General features: G+C 33.9%; 1 protein-coding gene across 1 annotated transcript in view; it reads right to left on the bottom strand.

Annotated features, from left to right (window-relative positions):
* The window catches only part of DMD (dystrophin), an 870,543-nt gene that overhangs the window by 622,231 nt on the left and 235,784 nt on the right, over positions 1 to 12,528 (bottom strand). Inside the window, exon 7 of the mRNA XM_053455059.1 lies at positions 7,162 to 7,280. Within this exon, the coding sequence (XP_053311034.1) occupies positions 7,162 to 7,280 (119 nt within the window). The remainder of the gene's footprint in view (positions 1 to 7,161; positions 7,281 to 12,528) is intronic.

Raw genomic sequence — 12,528 nt, 5'->3', positions numbered from 1 at the left:
TTAATCTATGTTTCTAATACTGAAACTACTAACGACATATTATTTCTATTATATTATTTTAGATCTGTTTTTGTCCTGATTCAATGGACATTAATAGTCCTTATAAATATAAAACGTAGCATTTACATGTGAATTTAGATTCACATCTACTGTATAGGCATAGTCATAGGCAATGTCTTCCCTTGCGTCTCAAATTTTCTTTCCAAATTGCCTGCGTTGCATATGTTGGCTCAATATGAATAAAATATAACTGTAATAATGCCCGAGGCTTTCTTACTTCATCATGAACGTATGAATAAAACCAAAGTGTTATTTTATCATGTTTGACTTCACAGCTAAATATGTCTATGGCAATCAGTAACTCTTCACACATTATATAGCAATTTAGCAATTACCTGCTTTAATCACTTTATAAGATCACACTAGTAACTTAAAGATGTTAAACATATGGTTTTCAAGTAAATTCTGGAACCTATCCTAACATTTTTGTTTAATAGAATTAAAGGTGAAATTTTAAACTGTCATTTTAAAAAGTAGAAACAGCAGTATCTATATGTATCAGAGGCCTGTACATCGCATATGTTGATGAAATCTCTGGGAAAATTGCCAACAGTTCTATCAGATTCCAATGAGTACAGTTCAGTTGATTTGGCTTTATCAAAGCTGCTTTGTGGAGGCCAGTCCTCAGACAACATACCATTAAGCCCTTTTCTTTAATTTTAGCCAGCAAACCCCTGTAAAAAGGATAGTTTAGTGTCCCACTAAAGATACACAATGAACTGTAGAGACGGCTTTTTGTTAGGAACGTTACTCATTAAAATAGTCCAAGTTTACAAAAGACTTACTATTATCCATAACTACAAGAAAACACGTTTCAAAGCTATGTTTTTTTTTTAAACTTTTTAGAATCATTGGAATTTGGCATGTGTTCACAATTCTCTATTCTGCAACACCCTATGACTTAACCTGCTTATCTAGATACAACTGGAATAAAATGAAATTGTGTAATGTATTCAGAAACACATAGTATGATGTTGTGAAATATGTACTGTAAATGTAATTACAGAAAAACAGGTAGGTGTTCTTTATCACTAAATTTTTGGTAGACTGAGATTGGGGATAAAATCTGAGCAAATAAAAAATCAGAGCCAAGCTAGTTTTGGGCTCTACATACCTGGAATTGGCTCCCAATGGATGTAATACAGACATAACATAGTAAAGGAATGCAAGAAAGGTTCGGGTGTACATAAAACTATTCTCAAGAATGAACAAGGCGGACCAGATTTGTCAGTTGATTCTTCTGTTACCATATTTGACAAGGAAAATAAAATGTAAAAATAATAATAATACATTGCTGTTATGCGGTGATTTTCTTGATATTTTTTAAACAAATTAAATGAAGCTTATAGGTTGCATGCTAATGGCAAAAGAGAGATAACCATTCTATTCTATCATTCTTTAGCAACATGGACAATTCAAAAGTGCTAGAGATTTTTCATTGTAATTCTCCTGATGGTACAATTCTTTCTGTGTACAGTGTTTACTGTGGATGAGAGTTGATCTGCACAAATTGTGTACCCACAGTAACTTGCCTGTTATATGCAATTATTACAATCGAAAACAATTCGAATATTAGGAGGACCCCATACAACAAACTATAACAGTATAGTGTTCTTTGTGAAGCTCTTCCTAAACACACACAAACTACTCCTAGATTAATAATTTTATTGGGACAGTCCTGATTTTAGGACAATGTACCGGTGTCCCTTGTAGCTGCTTTTGCTAGCAGTGGAGACCATAGGCCAGCTGGGGATGATCTTTCTGAGCATTATACGTTAGTATGTCTGTTACTGTATGGTGTGAGAGTGTTTAAATGTATGTTAACGTATAGCAAGGCTCGCCAAACCCCGGGCACCAGAAAAATAAAAACATGATCGGGGAAGAAAAAAAAGCTGGCTCCTAAATTTTTTGGCTGGCTCCTAAATCTAAGCCACATTTGTCGACCCTTGGGATAGGCATAAAGCTGTCCTGAACCTAAAACAAGACTAAGGACTGGTTAATGTGTGAGCTTCACATCAGGAAAAATGGGCTGTTATAATGGCATTGTCTGTGTTAAAAAAATCTAGCTAATGGTGCAAAGAAATGAGTGCTGCCATCTGCAGAACATTTTACTGGTTGATTACCTTGCACATGATTAGACTTCTGCACATAGCTCTATAGCTTCTGCACATAGCTCTATAGCGCTAAGGGGTATTAGTACATGGTCCTTTCATAGGTAGACATACGTTTACCGCTTGCAATTAATTTCCCTTAGCCTTTATACATTTTTCTACTGTGAACACTGCTCGACACTCAGTGTAATCAATTATTTCCTTCTTTTCACTTTCCAGTGAACATTTTTTCTTCTCCATTTGACAAGTGGCACTTTGACAAGGGAGTATAATAAACGGTCAGCTAAAGGTTAGGGCGTATTGATTTAAATAGCACTTAGCACACATTAAATTTAAACATATGTAAATGTCAATATCCTCTAAAGAATATTATATAGTTTACAGAATATTTATATATTGTAATATTTTAGATTTTTACATTCAGACATTTTTAAGTTAACGTTTGCCTATTGTATCATATAAAATATATATATATATAATTGTTTCTCCACAATGCAGTTTAAATAGATTGTATTTATCAGAAATGGGGAAAACTACTGGAATCTGTGTTTCGGACATATGCCATAATTCAATCGGAATTGATTCCCTTACAAGAATTAGCACCGATTAATGGCTTAGGAATTCAAGCAGCTATTTTCTGCATTTACTCATTTGAACTAAGAGGTGGAACAGCCACTTGAAAAAACTGTGGGTACATACCATCAGTATAATCAACTAAGAAGCTACTCAATCACATTTTTAAAGTAATTATGACCCAATGGTCACTATATGCACTATATGCAGTATATACCGGTATGTATATATATATATATATATATATATATATATATATATATATATATATATTCTAATACATATTTTAATATCATTCCACACAATATATATTTTTCATGTTAATAATAAACATAATTTAAATTTAAAAAATGGAATGTTGCTTCAAGTACTATATATACCACATATTTAAACTAAATTATTTAGATGTTCCTGATGCAACTCTGGTAATAAATAAAATGTGCGTGCAAACACAATACGTATACTAGATTTATACGATATTTATCTAGCAGAAACATGCAAGACAAACTACAGGCAAAAATGAACATTCTACATGAATTATATTTGACATTAAAGTTTGACAACACACAGTAAAAAACTGATCTGAGAGGCAGTGCAGTGCGGTAGAAATGAATCCTTGCATGAATTCATATATGCCACCAAAATAAGAAAGACATTTTGAAGTGTCATGTTTTTTTTTTGTAAAGCTGTATAATAAATTAATAGGCTGGAGTGTTCTTTCTTTGTGAGTTTCTTTTTGTTATCAGAGAAAAGGCCGATCCAGGACATGAAGTAATTGTCATACACCGAGAGAAAGCCTGCATTCACTATTTGTAGTTCACTTTTTCATTCTATCTATATTTTGCTGAATTTATTTGAAATATTCTAATCTGAATGTGCCATTCATTCCTCCAATGAAGAAAAGCTGTTGCTTTCTCTCTGTGTATTATAAGTATTAAGCAAGGATGTAGAACTCAGTTTTTCTAATTTAAACTGACAGACATCTACTGTACAAGTTGTTATAGATTAAATGACATGGGGGTTAATCATTTCAACAAGTTTAAGAAAAGTGAGGAGCTACTAGGAAAATGTTCAATCATTTCTACATGTCTGCAAGTGATGGGGATTGTTTCTTTTGTCCCCATGTTTTAATGGAATAAATGGTCATGCAAAAAAGATATATTATTAATTTAAAAATAGTATATATATATATAAATAAATGTATATTTACAGAAAATAAAGAGAACATAATAATATAAAATAGGTAATCTAGCAGACTAAAGTTATTTACTATAGGAAGTACGTGTTAAATTAACTTCAGACGCTATGCGTTCTTAACAGTTCATACCCAAACTTTCATGTTAAATGTCATTAGGCGTTACTTGGCAAGGAAGTGTTAAACTGAAAGTGATATTCATAGTAGGCTGCAACTAGTTAAATAATATATTACTACTGTACATTCTGGATTCAGGAAACAGGTTCTATTAAACTAGAGGCATATTAATATTATTATTATTATTATTGTTATTATTATTATTATTATTAATCTGTCAGCTACAGTTGCTTCTTTAGACCAGACATTACAAATTTACGAGTGACCCAAATTCTTTTTCCTAACAGACTTTTCTACTGTAAACAAAAACTTGGAATTAGGCCTATGTTCTAGAAAGCCCCAGGCGAGAGTATGGAGCAAGAAGGGCGCATGACTGAGGGGACGACAGGCAGCCCTCTCCCCCCTCCCGTTTTCCTGTTTATCTGAAATTCTGCTGAGTCAGCTCAGGGGGCTGACAGTTTATGTTGATTGACGGCCCTGGGCTGACTATGATAGGAGTGAATCATCCTACTGTGCTTAGGGGTGGGGGTCACTATATATATGTGAGCCCACCCCATTTAGGTCACTTTTTCAATTGACCTGAGAAGCTTTCCCTCCCTCCCACCCCTCTCTTTCTTTTAATTGTCTGTTCCTTGGCGGTTGGTTATCAAGCTGGCATAGAGCAAGGGTTAACCACCTTAGGTGTGGTTTTACCCGTGGTGCACAGGCCCTCGGCCTAAGTGCAGGACACTCCCTGGGCTTGTGCCTTGGTGAATCCTAGCAGTGACAATGGCTGCCGTGCAGGGGACGCCGGTGGTCTCTACGGTTTTACGGTTTTACGCCTGTGCCAGCCGGTTCGGTAGTTTCAGTCGTTGTTTACAATTTAGGGTTACGATGTGTAACCTGTACATTTGGTTTACAATTGTTAGTTTTAAGGCTTGCACGTGTCATAAGTAAGTCGGGTGGTGCGGCACGTGCATCGCTATATTATTATATGGTGTTTACATAATAAAGTTTATTTTCTATTAATAAAGTTATTTATATCTGTGTCACGGTGTGGAAGGCGTAAAGCGGACTGCACCGTGGCCTTATTTTTCCATAAGTTGACTATAATAAAGCATTATATTGTTTACTTTGTGTTTGTGTATTTATTTGGGAAGGGGGGTAAAAGAGGGCGATGCATTGGCGCTACCTCGGTCATGTATACTATGTAATAATCTATCCTAGTGTGATACGAAAAGCATTACAGAAAACCCACCTTTTTTTTTTTAAAGGAAATATCTCTTTAATTGTTACCTTATATGTACAGAATGTAAAACTAATACTAGTATAGTATCGTATAATATATATAGTTGTTAGAATACATCCTGATTCATTGCTGGAGTGCTTTCCAGTACTATAAAGTGTCTATTAAATTCTCAGGCCATGTCCCTGTCCAATAATTAATGATTTTCAATAAGGAATATATTTGCGCTCAAGTGATGAAGACACATTACAGTGTGTCCATTGATTTATGTTTTTATTATTATTACACCTAGCTTAGTAAATCATCAAGGGATCAACAAATTATGACACGCTGGAAGACATTGTCATTTTGGTTACTCTAAACTGATATTTCCTTGCAGACATGTTAGCGGATTTCTAACCAGTTCCATAATTCGAAGCAGTGTAATAATTTTATGAACTCATTTAAAAATAGTAGTTCTTTTGGTTAAACATAAATAAGGATAGGCTTCGCAGAATGTTGAATTATTAAATAGGAATCATAGCAGGCAGAACAGGAATCCTGTCATTTGGTAAGTGTGTGATAAAAGCATATCATTTTTGTAACGGTTTCTCTTGCTTATAATGCTTGCGTTGTGAGCTTTAAATCTCCCAGCCAGAGACATGAAACAGAAAACCACGCCAAGAAAAAGGCTATATACACAATGAACTATGCATTATAAATGGCCAACTCGGGCAAATCTCTAGTGTAGGAAAGGAATGGAATAGTCTGAGCTGGCCCTGCATAATGCATAATTAAAACCAGAGACGTTATCATATCACCATAATGTGATGTTTGCAGAGAGGGAAATTTTGATTTTTAATTAATGTACTTAAAATCAAAACAAAGTCAACGAGCCACAACAATTTTTAAAGCAGAATAATAGAAAAACAAATAGCGCTCGATACCATTCACCCTACAGAATGGCAAAGCATAACCGAAGCGTATATATTAAATTCCAACTACATCACATGCACAAATGTTTGAAGATAAAGCCGCTATTTTTATCCACTGATTGAACTTTAATCTGCATCACTTGAACTTGATGGACTTCGGTCTCTTTTCAACCTTATGTAACTAAGATAACGCATTACTTTATGATAATATCTACAACATCTTCTTAAGAAGAAGTAATAGCAAAGTCCAGCTTTAGAAGTGTAAAACCCCAAGCACCAGTGCAACATTTGAACCTGATTTTAAATGCTTCAAATGCTTACAATTATGATGAATCTGTTGTACAGCCCTGTGGAATATAACAGTGCTATAGAAATCAATAAATAATCATAATAATAATTCTTCAACTGGACTAAGCTTGTAGTACACAAAAATCGTGATCAACCCAATAAATGATAGCTGATAATACACAAAGAGGTCCGCTACTGCTTATACTTCTGTCTCTTGACCCAACGACAGGTCGTAGAATCCCTTGCTTTGATGTCATGGAGTCATCCTCAGTTTGCATGCCCCAGGGGCGAAGTTTCAACTTCAATTTCAATCGTTTTCAGTTTCCAATGCCAGCCACGCATAAAAATGCTAATCATCACAGCTGACCGCATAAAACAGTCAACTTGTTGTACAGTTATTTATAAACGCCCGTATGTAAATTCAGAATAATAAACAGAACGTAATTATTTGGGGTCGCACACTATCATGGGAAATTAGCATGATGAAATCCGGGACCTTCTTTTTATGTTAATGGTGAAAGACAGAGAGGATCCGGCACTCCAACAGTGTCGCACAATATTTTGTTTATTTGGCATACTAAGATATCTGGAACAATGCATCTGTTCCGGGATATCAAGTCCCTGTGGATAGTTTTCTAGCCGTTATTGAAAGATAAAAGTTCAAGTCTGTTTACTCACCATCAGGATCAAGAATATTTGCAATTCCCAGGTGTCGTTGGGCAGTGTTAAACGCATGATCCAGCCGTTGTAGAGCAGATTGCTGGGAGACTACACTGTTCCAGTCAAACAGGTCTGATCTGTTAAAAAAGCAGAATTGAAAGGGTCTTAATCACTGTATTATATATATATACATGAGATTCTCAAGATTTCTACGCCAATCTCAGGGTGAAAAAGCTCATTTAGCTGTGACTATTAAAAAAATTAAGTTTATGCTTAATTTAGAGAGTTCCCAGGTACACCTACAGTATCCAAATATATTTGCTTATATGAAGGTATGAAGGAAAATCTGCATTATATTAAAAGACACAAAAGTGAGTAATAACCCAAACACAAACATAATTAAGGCACTTTGTTGAGTAAAGAGAAATGAAAGGGTTTGAAGGGTTTATATATAAAGAAAGTGATTGATGCAACCAAGGCTATTGATGGACCAACGTAAAAGTCTATGATTGGTTGAAAGGGTGGTTGATATCATAACAAGGTTATGTTAGGTGTCTGTTCCACTTATGCATCACGATTTCAGTAACATAAAACTTTTTTTACAATACAAGAATGGGTGTCTTCCAGTAATGCTGATATTTTTTATAAAGAGAATACAGACACGGACCTCTAAATGTTGTATACATTTATTCCTCGGCACTGATGAAAAACTGTATCCTAAATGTAAATCATCGGGCATGAATTATCATTTTTGAACTTAATAAAATGTTAAACATGCAAATTTTCCAGTAGGACGGAGAAAGCCCCATTCACTTGATCCCGAAAGAGCAGGTGAGAGCATAAGAGCTTCAGCTCAGTATATATAAAGGAAGAGGAGAAGGCACATTAAATCTGATTCCATGGGCTACCGAGAGGCACAAATTAATTATGTATAATTTACACTTGTATTTGTCAATGTTGAAAGGTCTCTTGTTTTATATAATACTGATGTATGTCATAGTGTTAGTTTTCCTAGTAACTAAGTATGCATTGATTGTGTAATAATTATTGGCCATAAAGAGCTACCATAAATTAGCAGGAATTTCCAATAACTCTGGATCCATTTAAACACAGATGTGTATGAATGAAACCTGTCTTTTACAATGTCTTTTTAACTATATGTTCTTCATGGCCAGCGTGGTCCTTCTTCTTGGGTTGTGACTTCATAATAAGTAGTGAAGGGATCTTTCAGTTGCTTTCTAGAACGCGAAAGGGAAGTGAATAAGCAGCTTGATTATAAAATGATTATAACTGAAGATATATGGTTGATCCATGTTAAAATCCAACAATCAAAAAGAGATCCAAATATTTGCCTTTGGAATCAGCAACATGGATGTGTGATGGGTTGAAATTGAAGTCTCTTTAACCCTAATTACTACTTAACTGTATATGCCTCAGAGGCACATGGGCAACTTCCAGTTGAATGATTGAGGAATATTGCAGCCCCAAAAACACATTAGTCAATGCTCATACCGATTTTATGAAAATGCTTTCTGGCCAACCCCGTTCAACAGCTGCGGTATGTTATTTCACACTATATGAAGCTTAAACAAGAATCAAACAAAATGGCATCTACTAAAACATTTCAATTTTATGCCACAATACTACTAAAATTGAATGACTGAGTCACTATTTGATTAGGATGTTTAAAGATTGTAATTGTGTATGCATTAGTGGAACAAATCAGTTAACTAATGCTAATGACTTCTAAAATGACAAAATGACTCTTACTCTGCTTAAAAAGAATATTTCAAGAACACGTTTCCAAAGAATATATATTAGGAATATCAAGTTACATTTTACATGGTTTGAATCACACAGATACATTTATCGCAGAGCACTGTGATTCTTTTACCGGGGTGCCAGGGACATTAAACTGTCCCTTAAACGTGTTAATTGTAGTTCTAATGAGTTTCGCAATAGAATGAAAAGTTTGATGGAGGCTCTAGAGTTTTCAGCAGCCCTAAGCAAAGCAGTTACTCAGGTCTCATCTTTAACACAAGCAATAAAAAGCATAACAATGTAAAATGATCATGTATAATGATAATAAGTACTTATTACTACTCACTTGTATTGATGAAAAATAATAGTAATCATTTAATAATAGACAGTAATAATTTTATGATGAATATATATCACATTTGTAAAGGTCTCCTACTCTATAGGTCCCTTAGACCATGGGGGCCCCAAGCGAAATCTTTTTATATCACTACCCCTGACCTTTTCATAGCTGTATGCAAACATTCTATAATGAAGAACACCGGAGCACTGCATTGTAATAGGTTCTATGTTTAAGTACTTCCCTGCATGAAACACATACGGCATTTCTGTTTAATAAACTTTGCTTTTTATCACTTTGGAAAGAGTTGAAAGCTTAAACTCCTGTCTATAACGCAGTTAGCACATAAATGTTTCATCTTTAGCCGAACCATTCTTTTTTTTGACTTTGCTAACAATTAATGTACAGTGATCAATAAGACGAAAACCTTCCAGGTGTGCTCTCAATTATAAAACATAAAGAAGAACTTTTTTTGGCGTTACTGGAAAATACTTATCACTCAGGCAGATTAATTATATTTTGATGCACGTAGTACAATCATTTATATACTGAAGTGTAACACATTGGCATTACTAAACAGCTAGCAGGAATAAGCATTGTAATTTCATACATCTGCAGTATGGCAAGTGTTTTTGGCAGCTTTATTTGTGTAAAAACGGTTTCATTTCAAATAGTTTACGTACACATTTAAGATATTCACATTAAAATGTCCAACACTAGCCCAAATCAGTTTTTGGTTTTAGTAAACAAAATAAGTTCTTAATGCTTTTACAAATGCATTTTACTGCTTCTTTGTTGAAAGACGCATTTCACTTCTTCCCAAGATCAACCTAAGATGTATGTCTATATCTGGAAGAATCCAAAGGTTATTCTCACCATACTAAAATGTACAATTACCACTCCGGCTGTTAATGTCTAAATATAAAATAATTCAGCTTAATCACATAATTATTTATGACTTACACTGCATCTAAAGAACCAAACCTGCTTGCCCCAATACAGAATGTAAATTATTGTTGTTACATTGGCCAGACATTCTAGTAACTCGTAGATCATTTGCCTTCATTTAGTTGTCCAACTGGCCCCACACCTGGGTGTTTTTTAATGATACCTGGTCAGCTAGTACTGGGTAGTGCTGCTAGACTATTCTCACTGTTCATTGATATACTGAATACATTTGCCATTTTCAAATAGAGAGGTTAATACTTCATACATACATTTTAGACTGTTAGTTGACCATTTTGGCCTATTAGAATGCTATACACCAATGTTTTTCTTTATAACAGGTTTAGATTGTGTTCAAAGCACAGAGCACGTTTGCAACATAAATTTAGTCTATTAATATATTTAAATCTCATTATATATTTCAATACATAAATGGGGGTTAACAAAGTACAGAAAGGGGCCATAATCTTTTTTTTTTTTTTAAACTAGGTGAGAGGCACAAAATTTACATTTTTATCACTCTTATCATTAAAATGCTTACAAAAGACCTTCTTAATAAATGTATGCAGTAGACTGACACTCAGCACAGAGCAGAAAAGTATGAGCCATACTATTTTTTAGTTAATAACTGACTGACTCTTTCTGATTTTGTGGATCATTGAATATTTTGGTCTCGCAACCGTTGGGTGTGTTCATATACCCATAAAAGATTTCATCGAACAGACTTTTTAATTTGCCTTTTTTCCTTTTTGTCGGGAATACCTACTAGGACTATGTTCAAACGTTAAGTGCTTGCAGCGTTACCCTTATCATTAATGATATATCAAGCTTTATAAGTACTTAATCAATTTATCATGTAAAAATGTATACTAAATGGATTAAATCCTTGATGGTAAGGCATGTGGAATATACGTGTTGCAACTGTAATAAAAGAATCAAAAAAATAACATGACATACATTTAGTTTTTTTGAAGAATAGATGGGCATATATTATACTCAGGAACTAAAAATGACCAAATTGTAAACTTTTTGTAAAAATGCAGTTCTAAATTAAACATACGTATTATATCTGGGATTTTTTGGTATGTTACAAATAATTCAACAGGTCTAATTGAATGCAGTAGCAAAGTGCCTGTAAACAAAGGCAGAAAGCAATTATCTCTTATTTTCATAAATAAATTGTTTTAGGTACAAACAGGATATCTGTGTGTCGGGTATGTAGTTTGATTGATTTATTTCATGGCTGTCCAAAGGAATTATTCAGTTAGTTGCCGAGGGCAAGGCTTTCCAACCCAATAATTTAGGCATATAGAAAGGATAAATAATAATAATAATAATAATAATAATAATAATAATAATAATACATAAAACAGTGCGTTTCTCTGCATCATTTTTGACACATAGATTTAATAATGTGATTTTTGTTATTTATTAAAAAGTGGAAACATATGTCCTGGTTTTCTTAGTTTGTGTATAGTTAAAGACATTATACATAATTTATTTTGCAAAGTTACCCTGAATTGTAAGCTACGGAAAATGCTGGAGCTATATAAATAAATGTAATGTAAAAGTAAACTTTAATTTGACTCAAACAACAAATTACCATTAAGAATGAGAGTAAGAGAAACTTGTGAACAAGAGAAATGTTGTACATTTGAATACACCATATGGTAGTTTTAAAAATGTTTGAAATAATAGATTTGCACCCAGGCTTTCTGTCTCTGGAGATTAATATGATGTATGCCAGCATGCAACTGTCTTCCACCTTCCTCTCTGAATGCTTATTTAACAGGTTTCTAAATTTCTAACATGTGAAAAGACTGATGCAAGGAAACCATAAAGCATGTCACATGACCACATATTAAATAGAGTTATTATTTGCGGCCATTGTTGGGTGGGAGGACAGCACAAACAGTTTTAAAGGGACACTCCAGCCACACACACATATGCACATTGATAAATACGATAACTTTCACCTTTGAATTAACTTTTTGTGTAAATGCATTGAGGGATCAATTAGAATCTTCTCTATACATTTGTGCACCAAAATAGTTTTCACCAAGTAAGTCTTATTTTTTTTCTTACAAGTTAAGAATGCATTTTAAAGTCCTTACAAAGTACTTTAATACACATTGGTGAGGAAATATGGGCAATTAGACTGCTCCTTTAATCCCCGTCTGCCTTTTATATTTATGTCAGTTTTCTAAGAATGAATATACTGTATTTACTCGATTATAAGATGACCCTGATTATAAAATGACCCCCCGTATAAATTTAGAAAAAAAGAAACAGCCTGAATATAAGACTACCCTATAGGAAAAACGTTTTATTAGTTAAAATGA

The sequence above is a fragment of the Spea bombifrons genome, chromosome 2 (genome assembly GCF_027358695.1).
Source record: "Spea bombifrons isolate aSpeBom1 chromosome 2, aSpeBom1.2.pri, whole genome shotgun sequence".
NCBI lineage: Eukaryota > Metazoa > Chordata > Amphibia > Anura > Pelobatidae > Spea > Spea bombifrons.
This window is presented reverse-complemented; position numbering and strand designations above follow the sequence as displayed.